Genomic DNA, 19,063 nt, shown 5'->3' with positions numbered 1-19,063 from the left:
TTGGAAGATATTGTTGTTGAAGTATCATACCAAAGACACATTGTGGACCCTTTTATATGGGATGAATAATGCATGTAAAGTATTAATATCATAGACAACTACTGCCAAAACTCAATGATAACAATGCTGATCTTAAAACCTACCTCTGCATGGATTGCTGCTATTAATAGGCATGAGAAGATTTGTCACATTATATCCCATCAGGCATGTACAGCTGTAGTTTCCAACAGCATTGGTGCAGTTTGCATTTGGACCACACACTCCAGGAATCTCAGTACATTCATCCACATCTTCGTTAAAGAAAATAAAGAACAGAGACTTTTAAATATTGTCTGTTAAACTGTCTTTATTCTAGTCCATAATATAGAGGTTTCAATGCAAGTGACGACCTTTATTTGTAATAACGTGCACTTTGTGTCATTTTCTACAACACGTACATCTAAAATAAGCGCAACACCAAATGTAGTCTACTGCACAAATATGGCGGCTTATACTTGGAGTTGTCACAGACGAATTCACCTTTTTACAAGTTATTTCTTTCAGCACTTGCACGTTTTAACATTTAAGAGACAGCGGAGTATTTGTAAAATGAAAGTACCTATATGAACAACTGCAATATTTTAAATCATAAAATCTTGAAATTTCTTGTTGCTCAGGAACCATCCCAGTGACATCATGTTTACTGTTTTACATGGTACTAAAGCGTTTAGAAAATATTACCGTCAAATATTATTGTTGACACAGAAAGACAATTGTAGAAAGACTGGCAATTGTACCTCTACATGGGTTGCTGATGTTGATGGGAAAGTATTGATCTGTCACATTATATCCAATCAGACAGGTGCAGCTGTAGTTTCCAACAGCATTGGTGCAGTTTGCATGTGGACCACACACATCAGGAATCTCAGTACATTCATCCACATCTTGATTAAAGAAATTGATAAAAACACAGAGAATTTTAAACATTGTCTATTAAACAGTATTTATTGCAGTCCATGATCTAGAGGATCAAACAAAATGATGGCTTTTATTTGTAAACCAGTGGATGGTGTACTAACTTTTGAGATTTTCTAGAACCCATGTATCAGAATCCAGCTGGAGGTGAGAGATAATCTAACCTCACACTAATACACAATGAATGTGATCACTAGTTAATAGTTTTTCACTGATGCAGTTTGCAATTTGGACGACAGTCTTCAGAAATGTCAACAGATGTCTTGATATCTTGATTAAAATAAGTAATAAAGCAAAGAGAATTTTAAACATTCTATTAACTCGTGTTAATTCAAGTCCACTATTCAGATGATCCAACTCAAAAGGTCTTTATTTGTAATAGACTGGATTGTGCACTAACTTCTGTCATTCCATAGAACACAAGCATCTAAAAAACATTAAAATGTCAGACATAACCTGTCTGTGGTCACACTTTTAGAGGCCTACACTTGGAGTCTTCACAGTAGAATTGGTTTTCTCAGTTTTGTTTTGTGACTAGTACATATTAATTGGTAAAGACCAGACAGCACATAACTTGGAACATGAAAGAATTTCAAGCAATAACTACAATATCTTTAACATAAAATCCTCAATTCATTTTGCTTAGGTACTATCCTGATGCCATGTTGTGTGTCCCTTTTTAATGGAATACAAATACCAGAAAAATCTTACTGTCGACTGCAATGTCTACTAAAACTCAAAGATGGTAAAAACCATTATTAAATATACCTTACCATCTTGTCACCTAAAATAATTACCTAATACTTGAGTTTGGACCTCACACCTATCTGGTTAATGCCTAGAACTTAGGGGACTGTAAAAGAAAGGGTTATCTACTTTTAAACACAGTGTTTAAGATGAGACAGCAGGAACATGTACTACAAATGCTTTTGAGCAACAACTATAGCATCTGAAAACATACAATGTTTTATATGGTCTAAACGATCCTTGAAAAAACTAGCGTTAAGTGCAAATACTCAGGGAGGGTAAAAGTATCGATTGATGAACGTACCTCTGCATGGGTTGCTGATATTGATAGGCATAAATGAATTTGTTACATTGTATCCACTCAAGCATGTGCAACTGTAGTTTCCTATAACATTGGTGCAGTTTGAATTTGGTCCACACACTCCAGGAATCCCAGTACATTCATCCACATCTTGATGAAAAAGTCAGCAAAGGAAGACACTTTTTAATCATTGTCTATTAAATAGGATTTCTTCCAGTACATAAAGTAGATCAGTCTCAAATATCTTTACTTGTAACACAGTGGATGTTGTAGAACACGATGATCTGAAACAATCAGCATCTTTAGATCTAATCTGTCTAACTATTCTCACACTTCTATTGGCCTACGCTTATAGTCTTCACAGAAGAACTGATCTTCTCTCTACTTAGTTTCAGGACAGCAACATACATATGTGTTTCAGAAAAGGCAGCAGTAAACTTGATGTGAAAGTACTGCGAGCAACAACTGGAGCATGTTATCAAATGTATGAAATTCCTGTCAGAAACTATTCCAATGCCTATTTTGTACACAATTCTAGAGGATTCTATAGGGTACAACTCACTTACGTTAATTGATGGAACAAATCTGACTGACTTATCAATTTGTAAAGTAATATTAATAAATAAAAAACAGCTTAAAACCAACAAAAGAGCGATTTCATCTTTGTGAGTGGAGCAAATCGCTAGCCAGTGCAGCCGTCTATTAGCTGACATAACAGATCTGGCTGTTAGTGTTTTCTGCCAAGCATGTAGAGCTAGCTGTCCAATGATGTTGATTTAGGGAGAGTTTGAAAATATGTATGAAATATGTATGAATATGAAAACATTAGAGCGGAACATTGAACTGTCACTTAATATCTTACCAGTACATGGGTTACTAACGCTGACAAGCAGATTTGAATTGGTTGCAGTAAATCCCCTCCAGCAGGAGCAGTTGTGTCCTCCAATTGTGTTGATGCAGGTGGAGTTTGGACCACATATAGATGGTGTAGATAGACATTCATCCACATCTGCAATGAAAGATTTTCCCTTCTTAGAATTTTAATATGAGCATATTTCTAGTATTTACTGACAGTGGAAAAGACTTCAGTGTGACAGAACATTTATATGTAGGTACTTGCCTCTACAAGTGTTATTAACGCTAATCATCAGACTTGAGTTTGTTTCAGTAAATCCTCCCGTGCAAGAGCAGTTGTATCCTCCTATAGTGTTGGTGCAGATGGAGTGTGGACCACAAATAGCTGGTTCAAGCGCACATTCATCTATATCTGTGAGAGAAAGTAAAAAGTTTATCTTGTTTTCTTTCATCAGCAGTTTCAATCAAAATAATTTCAAATAATTTCAGTGAAACAATAAACCACTATTCAATAACAACATACAGGCATCAGTGTTACACTTTCACTTGAGTTTCTTGTAGTTACTCTATTTAGTCAAGGGTAATTGCCGCCTCCTACTATGTTGATGCTGGTGGGAACTTAGACCACATAAACTACTGTTCAGATGTTTGGAGTCAATGTTTTCAATAACATAAAACCAATTTTGTTGCACATACATGTATCAAAGTATTCCGCATGCTAGTGCAGTGCAACATAAGTTTTAGATGTGCTCAGAGAGATAAATACCATGACTACATACAGACTGAGAAAGCTGTATCACATCAGTTATGAAGGTCTAATAAAAGTTCAAAAATGAAGATCAAAGTTGACGATGATAACCACTTAAAATGGGTGTAAATGGATAATTACAGCAGTGTTTATAATTTAAAAATGTTCTCCTGTATTTCCAAAATACTTTACACATGGAAAAAACTCACTGAACAGTGGCAAGTAAAAAAGATGTAAACCCCTTTTACTTACATTGTTTTCTGCATTAATTGGCCACAAAATGTGATACATTGTATGGACAAAAGTATTGGGACACACCTCTTAATCATTTAATTCAGGTGTTTTATTCAGTCTCATTGCCACAGGTGTATTAAATCAGGCAGCCTGCCTTTAGATACATTTGTAAAAGAACAGGACATTATAAAGAGCTCACTGAATCTGAGTGTGCAGAATGCCACCAATGCAACAAGTCAGTTGGCAAAATTTCTTCTCTTGTAGACATTCCTTGATAAACTTTGAGGGGTATTATTGAAAAGTGGAAGTATTTAGGAACATCAGCAATTCATCCACATAGTTTCAGACCATGTAAAGTTACACAACAGATCACCGAGTACTGAAGAGCATAGTGCATAAAAGTCAGCGATGCTCTGCGACTCAAAAACTGCAGATTTCCAAACCTAATCTGGCAATTACATCAGCAAAAAAAGTGGGCGCCAGGAGCTTCATGGCATGGGTTTTGATGGCTGAGCAGCTGCATGCAAGCCTTACGTCACCAAGCATAATCCCAAGTGTTGGATGGAGTTGTATAAATTACACCGTCACTGGATTTTGGAGAAGCAGAAACTGACAAATCACACTTCTCTATCTGTCAGTCTGATGAACAAGTCTGGGTTGAGCAAAAGCCAGGAGAACGTTACCTGCCTGACCACTTTATGCTAGCTGTAGGTGGAGGAGGGATAATGATATGGGGTTGCAGACCAAGACATTGTGTACAATTGTATGCTTCAAATATTGTGGGAGGAATTTGAGGAAGAACCTTTTCTGTTCCAGCATGACTGAGCCTCAGAGCACAAAGCAGGCCCACGAATGCAATGTTGGGTGAGTTTAGTGTGGAAGATCTTGACTAGCAGAGTCTCTATCTTATAAACCTGAAAAGGCAAAATCACTTACCTATACATGGGTTAATAATGCTGGTAGTTAAGTTTGAGCTGGTTGCAGTAAATCCAGTCCAGCAAGAGCAACTGTATCCTCCTGCTGTATTAGCGCAGTTGGAATTTGATCCACATGCAGATAGTGTAGATAGACATTCATCTACATCTGTGAAACACATTGATTTAATTTATTATATGTTTAAGTACATTTTACAAGCACATATGTTCAATATTACGTGTGTCCATTTTCATCCATAAAACCCGAAAGGCCTCTGACATTACTGAACCTAAAGCTTGATGACTTACCCCTACAAGGGTTACTAATGTTAACCCTTAGACTTGAGTTTGTAGCAGTAAATCCATTCCAGCAAAAGCAATTGTATCCTCCTACTGTGTTGATGCAGGTGGAGTTTGGACCACATACAGATGGAGTTAACAGACATTCATCCACATCTGCAAAATTGATAAACAATTCTTTTTTTGTAAAGTTGCTCATTTTCACTGTTAGCAGTCATAAAGCTTCATCTAACAACACAAAACCAGCTTACCACTACAAGAGTTATTAACACTGATGCTTAGACTTGAGTTGGTTATGTTAAATCCAGACCGGCAAGAGCAGCTGTATCCTCCTACTGTGTTGATGCAGGTGGAGTTTGGACCACAAATGGACGGTTCAGACAAACATTCCTCCACATCTGTAATGACAATGACCTGTGATTCTTGCACCAACATATTTTCAGTATTGGAAGAGTGATTTATCATTGAAACACTAACCGTCAACAAAACACAATACCAACATTTAGACTCTCACCTACACAGGAGTTATTAACACTGACACCTAGACTTGAGTTTACTGCAGTGAATCCAGTCCAGCAAGAGCAACTGTATCCTCCTACTGTGTTGTTGCACATGGAGTTTAATCCACATACAGATGGTGCAAACAGACATTCATCTATATCTAAAAGAGAAATATGATTATTTGATTAATATTTTTTGTTTTCACAGCGTAATGGTGCAAAAGTACATTTTCAGACCATGTAAATATAAAGGAAAATTACACATTCTTTGAAATGTAATAAAACACATATTTTGACAGTATTTTCAGTGTGAGACTGAACTAATTCACTATAAACACTATTACCTTTTTTTACCCATGCCAGTAAATATACAGCCAACTGTAACACATATAGCATTCTGTTATTTCTAAACCATCAAGCACCTCTAAGGTCAATAATTAAAACAAAAAAATCTATGTTGAAAAAGAATTAGTTTTATTTTCTTGCATTAAAATTATGCCCAAGTAGCTACTGTATATGACAGAGAAGCATCCATGAACATCAGCACTCATTAAGAACGTAAAGATTTACGAATCTGCACAATTAAACAAATTGTATTTGCCCCCTTGCTACTATGTAAAACCCCTTCCTGTCCCTACGCCCCTGCACATTGCCTCTATGATTGAACAGATGATACAGAGCAGATACAAAAACTTGCTGCATCTTTAATATTCTTCATATATACTTCATTTTAGATGAATGATACTAGAAATTATTCCTATAGTTTTATTTAGCACAGCTCATGATGTTTCTCCCTTCCTGGATCAGGGCCTTGTCATGGCGGAAGGGCTTGTGTGGTCTATAAATCTTCAGAGCTAAGTCATCAGGAGCAATATTCTCCTAGGAGGGTCTCACACAGTGAACAGGTCTGGACTGAAGACCCAGACTAACACGATCCAAAAAACCCACTATGAAAAATGGGTACAGAATACTGTGTACCCTTCCTTGGGATAGGGGCACCGGGACCTGCCCCTGGAGCCAGGCCTGGGGAGTAGTGTCTCCTGGCGAGCACCTGGTGGCCGGGAAACCCACGTAACCTGGCCGGCCGGACCCAGCCCGAAGAGGCAATGTGGGAGGACCAGGTGGGCCCGCATGGGGGAGTGGTGCAGTGCTGCACAGGCAGCGGGAGATTGCAGGGGGTCCTCGGCAGCCTAGGCCCTTGTGGCAGAAACTGGCTTGATAGGTGTCAGTCCCTCTCCTACTCAGGGGTTGCACAGGGTGAGAGGCAGCAGGCGGGAGTGGAGATACTCACGAGTCCCTGGCTGGCGGCCGTGCAGTTGGAGTTTGTCCGGGTGGACGAGAAGGTCGCCTCAATGCGAAGTAGAGATGCAGAGAGGAAAACTCTGACTGTTATGTGTGCTTATGCAACAAGCAACAGGTCAGAGTATTTGGCCTTCTTGGAGAAAGTGGGCGGGATTTTGGAAAGGGTCCCGCCTACAGACTCCATAGTCTTACTGGGGTACTTCAATGCTCATGTTGGCAATGACTGGGAGACCTGGAAAGGCGTGATTGGGAAGAACAGCATGCCCGATCTAAACCTGAATGGTGAATTGTTATTGGACTTCTGTGCCAGGCATGGATTGCCCATAACAAACCCTTTAAGACTTTGTTTTTAGACTTGTTTTGTTTCATCTGACTTGGTACGAGAGGTGCTGAGCTATCAACTGATCACCATCTGGTGGTGAGTTGGATCAAATGGCAAGGAAAACTGATGGTCAGACCCAGTAGGCCCAAGTGAATAGTGAGGGTGTGCTGGGAACGATTGTCGGAGGCCCCTGTTGGGAATGATTTCAACTCCCTCCTCCGGAAGAGCTTTTCTCATTTCCCGGGGGAGGTAGGGGACATAGACTCTGAATGGACCCTGGGTAAAAAAACTCCACAGCGGAAGCTACCAGGCATAGCTGTGGCCAAAAGCTTGTGGTTGCCTGTCGGGGTGGTAATCCAAGAAACCCCTGGTGAACACCAGTCTTGAGGGAGGCCATCAAGCTGAAGAAAGAGGCCTTTAGGGACTGGATGGCCAGAAGGACTCCCGACTCAGCAGTGAGGTACCGACTGGTGACAAAGGTGACAGCCGTAATGGTGGCAAAAGCAAAATCCAGGGCGTGGGAGGAGTTTGGTGAAGCCATGGAAAAAGAGATTTGGTCGGCTATAACGAGGCTCTGAACAACTGCCCGATGACTCAGGAGTGGTCGGGGTGGCTGTGCCCAAGGTGTATTCGGCAAGGGTGGAGAAACTCTGACTTCAAATGAGGATATTGTCGGCTGGTGGAAGGGGCACTTGTTAATCCGAGAGACATGCCTCCCTCACAGGAGTCAGGGCCGGAGGCCTCTGGCATGTCACGCTCCATTTCCCTGGTGGAGGTCACTGAGGTAGTTGGCAAGCTCTTCAGTGGCAAGGCACCGGGGATGGATGAGATTCGTCTGGAGATGCTTAAGGCTCTGGATATTGTGGGGCTGTCATGGCTGACACAACTCGACCTCAGGAACAGTACCCTTGCAATGGCAGAGCGGGGTGGTGGTCCCCATTTTTAAAAAAGGGGGCCGGAAGGTGTGTGCCAACTATCGAGGTATCACACTGCTCAGCCTCCCTGGGAAAGTCTATGCCAAGGTGCTGGATAGGAGACTCTGACCGATAGTTGAACCTCAGATTGAGGAGGAACAATGAGGACTCCGTCCCGGCCGTAAAACAATGGACCAGCTTTTCAGCCTCTCACAGATTGTTGAGGGGGCATGGGAGTTTGACAACCCAGTCTACATGTGTTTTGTGGATTTGGCGATAAGGCCCCGGGGTCGTCCTAGGACCCACTGGAGGGATGACATCTTCAAGTTGGCCTGGGAGCGGCTTGGGGTCCCTGTGAATGAGCTGGAAGGAGTTGCAGGGGACAGGGTCATCTGGGATTCTCTGCTCTCCCAACTGTTACCGCGTTCCTATCTGGATTAAGTGGTTAACGACAACGATGATGATGTTTCTAGGACTTTTTATGAACCGAAATAAAAATCTGTCTTGGTTAGCCCACCTTAGACGCAGCTTAAGATAGCATCTTATTTGCCTGTTTATCCGAATTTTCCATTCCAACTTCAATGGCAAAGAAGTTCCACTCAGACACTGGAGGAAAATTTTAATAGTAAGCTAACTTCAGCTTTCTGCCTTGGACAGCTGATTAGCCTTGTTGCACAAAATAGGTGATGGACAAAGTGTGCTTATGAAAAAAATTGACATGAATTCACACTCATGTCCTGATTGGGAACACTTTGACTTCCCAGACGAGTACAACTGTTACAGGCAATGAGTGGTGGCCTGAATAATGACAGTATGCCTGTGCTGTTCCACCTCAATTCATATCCTTCTTCACAAGTCATGTCCTTGTGCACATTAACTATACAGAAATCAACACCAAGCAACACACTGGAACTACAGAAAGCAAAGAAGTTCAAGAAAGACTGAACAGCTGGAAGGTTGACACAGACAAAAGCAGCTGTGTAACTAACATTTCTTCAAATTTTTCATTTCGTAGGTCCAGTGCAAGTTGATCACTCAAACATGGCGAACGCGCAGATGCATCACCTCAGATTGACAACAACAGACAACATTACATTAAGTACATTATACATCTTGAATTTGCACATTTACAGAATCCATTGAAGAGAATTTCAAGCTAGGAGATCACACACTGTTGAACTTTCTTCACATTAATATGTGTTTTGATTTAAAGATGGTATTAAAAACACTAATTTTAAATTCAACAGCAACATTAAACTGGCATTTAATATCTTACCAATGCAAGGGTTACTAATGCGGACATTTAGATTTGCATTGGGAACAGCAAATCCATCACGGCAAGAGCAGCTGTATCCTCCCACTGTGTTGTTGCAGGTGGAGTGTGAACCACAAGGTGATGGTGTGAACAGACACTCATCCACATCTGCAAAATAAGTCCACAGATGTGATCACAACGTTTGAAAATTAGTCTTTTAGGAGATTTATTTTATTATATAATATTTTCAGTTTCGAGTTCAAGTTTTCAGTCAGTTTACAGCATAAGTGTTTGGATAACGATGAAATACTGCAGGTGTCTCAATAAACTCGCACATCGCTAATTCAACAGAAAATGCTTTATCATATTCAAACAAGCATTTTTCTTATTGAACTTAAAATCACTTGAGCAAGTTTTATTTTTTAAGTTTAGCATTTTATCTATGTGAGGGATAAAGGGGTGTTTTGAGTGTGTTGCAGTGAATCCAATCCAGAAAGAGCAAATGTATGCCCCTATTGTTTAGGAGCAGGTGGAGTTTAATGTTCCACACACTGACAGTGCAGAGAGACATTCATCCATACCTGTGCAATAATTTTATTTTTCTTACATATTAAACTGATAATTTGTAGCCACACAAGGCTACATATTGCTTGTAACTTTTTTCTTTTACAGGAGTAAAAATGTGAATTTCTGTGTGAATAGCGGCTTTGTTCTCACAGGAGATTTTTTAATAGACCTTTTCTGCTGCTAATAATGGAGTGTAAAGAAAACAAACATTTCTATATTTAACAGCAAAATATTAAACTGATATTTAACAACTCACCTGTACAAGGGTTAGTAATGTTCACAGTAAGATTTGAGTTTGTTGCAGTAAATCCAAGCCAGCACGAGCAATTGTATCCTCCTACTGTGTTGGTGCAGGTAGAGTTTGGACCGCAAACAGATGGAGTGGACAGACATTCATCCACATCTGTGAAATAAATACAGAGGTTTTGTCTTGTAACTGTGTCTATCAGCAGCTATTATGCACTGTCACTGGCACTGTTTGTGGATTAAAATGTGCAGAGCTGTAAAAGTAAACTCATTTAGGAAAAAACAAACATGTAATTTGACTAAAGACACTCAAACTTTGGGTTTTAAAGTGAACATCAAGGCATGCGTTAGTACACAAGGAGCAAAATGCAGCTGACTTCAGTGTTTGTGTTCACAATGTTGTACAATATTCAATATATATATAAACTTATACACAGGGCTATGGGCCCTGACCAAATAAACATGTTTTGTTAATTGTTAATATAAAAAGAATTAAAAACATAACCTCTACAAATGATTGGAGCAAATAACTTTGATTTGCAAATGTTATTGCAAGGTTCATATGTATTTGACTAATTTAAAAAAATTAAAATTCAAATAGTAATTGCCCTAATTATAACCCTACTATATCAGTGCTCAATAACACCATGACAGACATCACAGCTTGCAAACAGTTTTTGTAGCCAGCTAGGAGTCTCTCTTTCCATTTAGTTCTTCTAGAGCTACGATATTTTTGGGCTGTGTTGCATGCACTGCATGTTTAAGGCTACGTTCACGTTACCAGGTTGAAGTGGCAAAAATCCTAATGTTTTCAAATCCTAATGTTGTTTTCAAATCCGATTTGAGCAATTTTCATATGTGGTCCTAGATCGGATACGTATCCGATTCATGGGCAAGCGACCATAATGTGATGCTCAGATCGGAATCCATGTGCTTGTTTCCCCACTGTGCATACGCCATCATTCAGCATTACTCTGGCAGCTGCACCAAACAGAAGTTAAAGCCTGTAAACGATGGAAAAGAAACGCTCTAATGATGAACATCTGAAAGCTGTTTAGAGTTCGTTATCTTCACAGGAAAGGCTGGTTCTTACATTAGCCTTTTTTCTGATGATGAACATGACGCACACGATTCTTATGACGTTGCTGAGTAGGATGTGCACATGCGGGTTATTTCAGGATGCCGCTTCGTTCAGATTAATGACCGACTTGAATCACTTACCTAAACAAGTGTAAGCCATCCTGTCAGAGAGATCGGATTGGAGTAAAAAATCGGATTTGAGGAAAAAGACTTGTAATGTGAACGTAGCTTAAGATCTACCCATAAACTTTCAATGATGTGTAAGTTACGGGACTTTGAGGGTCCCATGGGGAGACGGCCAGCTCCAAGGCATTTCAGCAACGTGGTCAGGGACTCCCCAGCCACACATAGAACCCCTACTGGCTCCCCAGTATCGTCAGAGTGCCATCCGAGTGCCATCATTGCCCCATTGGCACCCCTCAGCAGCTTCAGGGTCACATCAGTTGCTCAGGAGGGCTGTGGTGGACTGACCAAAGGCCTATATGGAGGGGAGGCGCTTGGTCTGGTGGGACTAAAGAGAAGCTGAATTTTGGGTAACAACTTTGAGTTGTCTGAGTTTCTTTTGAGAACCCCCCACGCTGCATTATAAGAGATCAACCTTATCCACACCTATTTAGATGTTGTTTTACATACTTAAGATGTTGGCTTTTGTGATAAGCTTGCAGGTAAGGTTTCCTTCTGATGACCCTTCCAGCCAACCCCATTTCACCCCTTGCCCATAACACTTGGCCATTACTCTGGTTCAATTGCTCTGGTTTGAGCATTCACACTTGGCTACATGGCCCTCCAAAAATGTAGGCTTTTCAGAGGCACACTCTCAAAGTGTTATGAGAAAGCGAGAAAAAAAAAAAACACGCTACATAAGCAATCAAAGAAACCCACAAATGTATTTTCTCTGTAAAAAAATATTTTTTTTTAGATCTTTGATAATGTCATTTCACCATTTTTATTTCATTTCAATGTATTTTGGTCCATTTCGTCATAACAATCTTATAAAACTCACTAGTAGTAAACTGACGTCTCAGTAGATAGCTTGCTTAATTTCCTGTTTCAATTTAGATGATGCAGCATCTCCATTCTGCTGCGTCATAATTCTGGCGCACCCCTCTTTCAAAGTTGTTAAACTGTACCCCAGAAAGAGTGTCCAAACTTTTGCAAGGTTCCTGAACTTTATTGGAACTCTGCTATAGCTGCAGACTGGCAAGGAAGGCTTGCCATGATCATCTGCTGATCATTTCTAATGAGAATCTTTGACTTCTCAAACTCTACCCCAGAAAGAGTGTCCAAACTTTTGCACATGCCACAATTAAGTTTTCTATTTTATAACTTAATGAAACATAAAGCAGCTGTGCATTGTAGTAACATTATACTTTATAGTAATGCATATTATACAGATTTACCACAGAAATCAGACATTTGTAGCTGTGATTTTTACTACAGTAAACAGTACAGGGGGTTTAATTCCATGCATCAATGTGTCTAGCATCACCTTTTAACTATGGTAGACTACAGCATGTGGTTTCCATTGGTTTACTGCTGGGGTCTTCTGAGATCACACAAACTCACAGGCTGTCATTTTAGAGTAGAGTGCTTTTACCCACCAAGTGCTGAAAGATTGTGGCTGTGTATGGGCAGTCTCGAGGCTCTTTAAAAATAAAGTATACGCATAGCAAACTAGAGCCTTTCAGTTTTCACAATGCATGAACCAATCGAACCATAAAATAAATGTAAAACTAATTGACGAGGTGCTGAAGAGGCTATTTTAATCTTTAAAACTTTTTTGTTTTAAATAAAACATAATAACTTACCTATACACGGGTTCGTAATGTTGACGGCTAGACTTGAGTTTGTAGCAGTAAATCCATCCCAGCAAAAGCAACTGTATCCTCCTACTGTGTTGTTGCAGCTGGAGTTTAATCCACATACAGATGGTGCAGAAACACATTCATCCACATCTAAAAGATCAAAGTGATTAATATTTAATTCATGTTAAATATGAAGTATAAGAAATATGTACACCAAAGGAAAAGAAGGGCAGGGTGAGACACAGCATGAAGAGAGTGACTAAAACAAGTAAAATATGTGCAAATAAATGATGCCAGGAGCCAAAGAAAAAGATGTTGAGTTGTACATAAGAAGATTACACTAATCAGACACTCTAAGAACTCACTTAATTTTATTGAAAGAACACAACTAGTTCAGTTTCAATGACTTATGTGTTTGTTAAGTAATATCAACAAAAGAAAACAGATTACAACCAATAACAGAGAAATTTAATTTTCTTGATCGACAAAGCAATTTTTTTATTGAAAAAGCAGTAATTTAAAAACCTACCTCTGCATGGGTTGCTGCTGTTGATAGTAAAGTATGGATTTGTGACATTATATCCATTCAGGCATGTGCAAGTGTAGCTTCCTGCAGCATTGGTGCAGATTGCATTTGGACCACACACATTAGGAATCTCAATACATTCATCAGCATCTTGATTAAAGAAAGTGACAAAACAAAGAGACTTTTGGACATTGAGCATTAAACAGTGTTCAATGCAGTCTGTAATTCACAAGGTCAAACTCAAAATGATGGCCTTCATGTATGTATTACACTGGATGCTCTGCTAACTTCTGTTATTTATACGAGATGTGTAATGCTCAAAAACTTTTACTGTTGCATGTAAATACTATGAATACTCAAGGATGGTAAAGGCATTGATTGTAATATGAAATTATTCTGAGCAAGACTGTCATAGTAAATCGCTATCTGTACTGAAAAATGGTAAAAACTGACTTTCAAATGTTCCTCTACATGGAGTGCTCACATTAATAGGAACATACAGATTCATCACATTATATACATTAGACCACAAATTTCAGGAAACCCAGCAGATTCATCCACAGCCTGATTTATGAAAGGAAAAAAAAAGAATTTGAATCATTATCTATTAATCAGTGTTAATTATTAATAATATAAACAATACCCATTTATATTACACATGTGGCATTGGGGGAACCAGCAGGGAGTAAAAGTGTTGAGGTGCCATGTCCTTCACTCTGGTCTCCTCCTACACGGCCCGCTGATGTGTCTGTGTTTGTATATGCGTATGTGTATGTGTGAGGGTGGACAACATGGACAGGCTGCTGACTGGCTACAGCTGCTAAAGGAGAACCCTACGCTGGCCACTTGTAATGTTCTAAACATCTGGCATTTCTACATAAAAGGATATGGCTGTATTGATTAAAAATAAATAATGTGGTTGGTCCACCAGACCACTGAATAGCACACACATCAACACCACACAAGGGTTAAATTGTACTGGATTGATGCATTTAACTTTAAAACGCAGACATTTTTCTTCTGAGGGAGCATCTCCCCTAGACGGCCAGAGCAAGGTCTGTGCACTAGTCTCAAAAATCCAGTTGTTTTTTTATACGCAGATGTGTCATAGTGCAAAAAGAATTGTGAAATATTTGTAAAACAACTGGTTGACAAACGTACCTCTGCATGGGTTGCCAACATTGATAGGAAAGGAAAGATTTGTCACAGTGTATCCTCTCAGGCATGTGCAGCTGTAGTTTCCAACAGCATTGGTGCAGTTTGCATTTGGTCCACACACACCAGGAATCTCAGTACATTCATCCACATCTTGATTTTAAAAGAGAAAAAAGTAACAAAACAAGCAGACTTTTAAACATTTGCTATTACCTGATGTTAATTAAGTTCATTATCTAGATGATCCAAATTAAAAGAAGTCTTTATTTGTAACAGACTGGATTATGTGCTAACCTCTGCTATTTCATAGAACACATGGTCCATCTAAAAGAAGCTGAATCTCAGTTGTAACATGTCTGTTGTCACAAATTGAGAAGCCTATACTTGGAGTCTTCAGAGAACAATTGGTTTTCTCACTAGTTCTTTGTTTTAGGACGGATACATATTAAGTTTTAAAGACAAAACTGTACTTGGAGTAGGCAAATATTCTAAGAAGCAAAGTCAACATCTTAATAATAAAATCTTGACCGATTACTTTGCATGGCATGTTGTGTATCCCTTTTTAATGGAATAAAATGCCAAAAATATCATAGTCATCTATGTCTGCCAAAACTAAATGATCAAAAAATCACTGTCAAACTTACCTCTGCATGGGTTGTTGATGCTGATAGGAAAGTATGGATTAGTCACATTATATCCTCTCAGGCATGTGCAGCTGTAGTTTCCAACAGCATTGCTGCAGTTTGAATTTGGACCACACACTTCAGGAATCTCAGTACATTCATCCACATCTTGATTAAACAAAGCAAATACAATCATTTTAGATGCTTAAGGAAACCTGAGATTAACAGTGGCTTATTATTCTGTCACGTCCATTCACTTCTAATCAGAACCATGTTAAACAAGTAAAGAAAGTCGATTTTTTATTTTTCAAAATAGGAAAAAGCAGAATTGAACTTTCTAACCACAAACTAATAAGATATATAAGGGGAAGCGTCCTTTGGCTTCTCTGGGCCTGGTAAAACCAATTTCTTGTCTAAATTGCTCAAGTCATTTTTCTCTTATATGTATCCCATACACTTATGCTTAAATATGTCATCGTCAGACACGATGCTGAAATTCACTTAATATTACAAGTCATTCAAGCATCTTCTGAGCCAAGGACTGGATTACTGACTGATGCAGCAGACCAACAGAGGATACAAACTTGTATCTTCTAAACTTGTAATATCAATGTATTTCGAGCAAGAAACTGCATTATAGTATGAAAGTTTGGAAGATATTGTTGTTGAAGTATCATACCAAAGACACATTGTGGACCCTTTTATATGGGATGAATAATGCATGTAAAGTATTAATATCATAGACAACTACTGCCAAAACTCAATGATAACAATGCTGATCTTAAAACCTACCTCTGCATGGATTGCTGCTATTAATAGGCATGAGCAGATTTGTCACATTATATCCCCTCAGGCATGTACAGCTGTAGTTTCCAACAGCATTGGTGCAGTTTGCATTTGGACCACACACTCCTGGAATCTCAGTACATTCATCCACATCTTCGTTAAAGAAAATAAAGAACAGAGACTTTAAAATATTGTCTGTTAAACTGTCTTTATTCTAGTCCATAATATAGAGGTTTCAATGCAAGTGACGACCTTTATTTGTAATGACGTGCACTTTGTGTCATTTTCTACAACGCGTACATCTAAAATAAGCGCAACACCAAATGTAGTCTACTGCACAAATATGGCGGCTTATACTTGGCGTTGTCACAGACGAATTCACCTTTTTACAAGTTATTTCTTTCAGCACTTGCACGTTTTAACATTTAAGAGACAGCGGAGTATTTGTAAAATTAAAGTACCTATATGAACAACTGCAATATTTTATATCATAAAATCTTGAAATTTCTTGTTGCTCAGGAACCATCCCAGTAACATCATGTGTACTGTTTTACATGGTACTAAAGCGTTTAGAAAATATTACCGTCAAATATTATTGCTGACACAGAAAGACAATTGTAGAAAGACTGGCAAAGGTACCTCTACATGGGTTGCTGATGTTGATGGGAAAGTATTGATCTGTCACATTATATCCAATCAGACAGGTGCAGCTGTAGTTTCCAACAGCATTGGTGCAGTTTGCATGTGGACCACACACATCAGGAATCTCAGTACATTCATCCACATCTTGATTAAAGAAATTGACAAAAACACAGAGAATTTTAAACATTGTCTATTAAACAGTATTTATTGCAGTCCATGATCTAGAGGATCAAACAAAATGATGGCCTTTATTTGTAAACCAGTGGATGGTGTACTAACTTTTGAGATTTTCTAGAACCCATGTATCAGAATCCAGCTGGAGGTGAGAGATAATCTAACCTCACACTAATACACAATGAATGTGATCACTAGTTCACTGATGCAGTTTGCAATTTGGACGACAGTCTTCAGAAATGTCAACAGATGTCTTGACATCTTGATTAAAATAAGTAATAAAGCAAAGAGAATTTTAAACATTCTATTAACTCGTGTTAATTCATGTCCACTATTCAGATGATCCAACTCAAAAGGTCTTTATTTGTAATAGACTGGATTGTGCACTAACTTCTGTCATTAAATAGAACACAAGCATCTAAAAAACATTAAAATGTCAGACATAACCTGTCTGTGGTCACACTTTTAGAGGCCTACACTTGGAGTCTTCACAGTAGAATTGGTTTTCTCAGTTTTGTTTTGTGACTAGTACATATTAATTGGTAAAGACCAGACAGCACATAACTTGGAACATGAAAGAATTTCAAGCAATAACTACAATATCTTTAACATAAAATCCTCAATTCATTTTGCTTAGGTACTATCCTGATGCCATGTTGTGTGTCCCTTTTTAATGGAATACAAATACCAGAAAAATCTTACTGTCGACTGCAATGTCTACTAAAACTCAAAGATGGTAAAAACCATTATTAAATATACCTTACCATCTTGTCACCTAAAATAATTACCTAATACTTGAGTTTGGACCTCACACCTATCTGGTTAATGCCTAGAACTTAGGGGACTGTAAAAGAAAGGGTTATCTACTTTTAAACACAGTGTTTAAGATGAGACAGCAGGAACATGTACTACAAATGCTTTTGAGCAACAACTATAGCATCTGAAAACATACAATGTTTTATATGGTCTAAACGATCCTTGAAAAAACTAGCGTTAAGTGCAAATACTCAGGGAGGGTAAAAGTATCGATTGATGAACGTACCTCTGCATGGGTTGCTGATATTGATAGGCATAAATGAATTTGTTACATTGTATCCACTCAAGCATGTGCAACTGTAGTTTCCTATAACATTGGTGCAGTTTGAATTTGGTCCACACACTCCAGGAATCCCAGTACATTCATCCACATCTTGATGAAAAAGTCAGCAAAGGAAGACACTTTTTAATCATTGTCTATTAAATAGGATTTCTTCCAGTACATAAAGTAGATCAGTCTCAAATATCTTTACTTGTAACACAGTGGATGTTGTAGAACACGATGATCTGAAACAATCAGCATCTTTAGATCTAATCTGTCTAACTATTCTCACACTTCTATTGGCCTACGCTTATAGTCTTCACAGAAGAACTGATCTTCTCTCTACTTAGTTTCAGGACAGCAACATACATATGTGTTTAAGAAAAGGCAGCAGTAAACTTGATGTGAAAGTACTGCGAGCAACAACTGGAGCATGTTATCAAATGTATGAAATTCCTGTCAGAAACTATTCCAATGCCTATTTTGTACACAATTCTAGAGGATTCTATAGGGTACAACTCACTTAAGTTAATTGATGGAACAAATCTGACTGACTTATCAATTTGTAAAGTAATATTAATAAATAAAAAACAGCTTAAAACCAACAAAAGAGCGATTTCATCTTTGTGAGTGGAGCAAATCGCTAGCCAGTGCAGCCGTCTATTAGCTGACATAACAGATCTGGCTGTTAGTGTTTTCTGCCAAGCATGTAGAGCTAGCTGTCCAATGATGTTGATTTAGGGAGAGTTTGAAAATATGTATGAAATATGTATGAATATGAAAACATTAGAGCGGAACATTGAACTGTCACTTAATATCTTACCAGTACATGGGTTACTAACGCTGACAAGCAGATTTGAATTGGTTGCAGTAAATCCCCTCCAGCAGGAGCAGTTGTGTCCTCCAATTGTGTTGATGCAGGTGGAGTTTGGACCACATATAGATGGTGTAGATAGACATTCATCCACATCTGCAATGAAAGATTTTCCCTTCTTAGAATTTTAATATGAGCATATTTCTAGTATTTACTGACAG

General features: G+C 38.6%; 1 protein-coding gene and 1 long non-coding RNA gene across 2 annotated transcripts; both read right to left on the bottom strand.

Annotated features, from left to right (window-relative positions):
• Positions 1 to 232: 232 nt before the first annotated feature.
• LOC119263313 lies at positions 233 to 3,003 on the bottom strand. The gene is made up of 4 exons (XR_005130235.1): positions 2,865 to 3,003; positions 2,006 to 2,152; positions 777 to 923; positions 233 to 290 (listed from the first exon to the last, which is right to left on the bottom strand). It is a non-coding gene; the product is annotated as an uncharacterized LOC119263313 (long non-coding RNA).
• An 84-nt stretch (positions 3,004 to 3,087) lies between these two features.
• Positions 3,088 to 18,990, bottom strand: LOC119263268 (latent-transforming growth factor beta-binding protein 1-like). Its single transcript, XM_037538109.1, has 15 exons — positions 18,852 to 18,990; positions 17,993 to 18,139; positions 16,774 to 16,920; positions 16,141 to 16,287; positions 15,370 to 15,516; positions 14,732 to 14,878; positions 13,574 to 13,720; positions 13,048 to 13,194; positions 10,170 to 10,316; positions 9,368 to 9,514; positions 5,568 to 5,714; positions 5,305 to 5,451; positions 5,063 to 5,209; positions 4,776 to 4,922; positions 3,088 to 3,269 (listed from the first exon to the last, which is right to left on the bottom strand). Exons 2-15 carry the CDS (start codon positions 18,021 to 18,023, stop codon positions 3,088 to 3,090), a joined length of 1,977 nt encoding a protein of 658 aa, XP_037394006.1. The 5' UTR covers positions 18,024 to 18,139; positions 18,852 to 18,990.
• Positions 18,991 to 19,063: the final 73 nt, after the last annotated feature.

Source organism: Pygocentrus nattereri, chromosome 4 (assembly GCF_015220715.1).
Source record: "Pygocentrus nattereri isolate fPygNat1 chromosome 4, fPygNat1.pri, whole genome shotgun sequence".
Lineage (NCBI taxonomy): Eukaryota > Metazoa > Chordata > Actinopteri > Characiformes > Serrasalmidae > Pygocentrus > Pygocentrus nattereri.
Note: the sequence above shows the minus strand (reverse complement) of the source record. Positions and strands in the feature narration are given on the sequence as shown.

Coding starts and splice junctions, on each gene's coding strand:
- LOC119263268 (XM_037538109.1), bottom strand. CDS start 18,023: ATGCCTATCAATATCAGCAACCCATGCAGAG. Junction 16,288..16,773: donor CATCAGCAACCCATGTAGAG/GTACCTTTGCCA, acceptor TCTTTAACGAAG/ATGTGGATGAATGTACTGAG. Junction 3,270..4,775: donor CATTATTAACCCATGTATAG/GTAAGTGATTTT, acceptor TTTCTCTCACAG/ATATAGATGAATGTGCGCTT.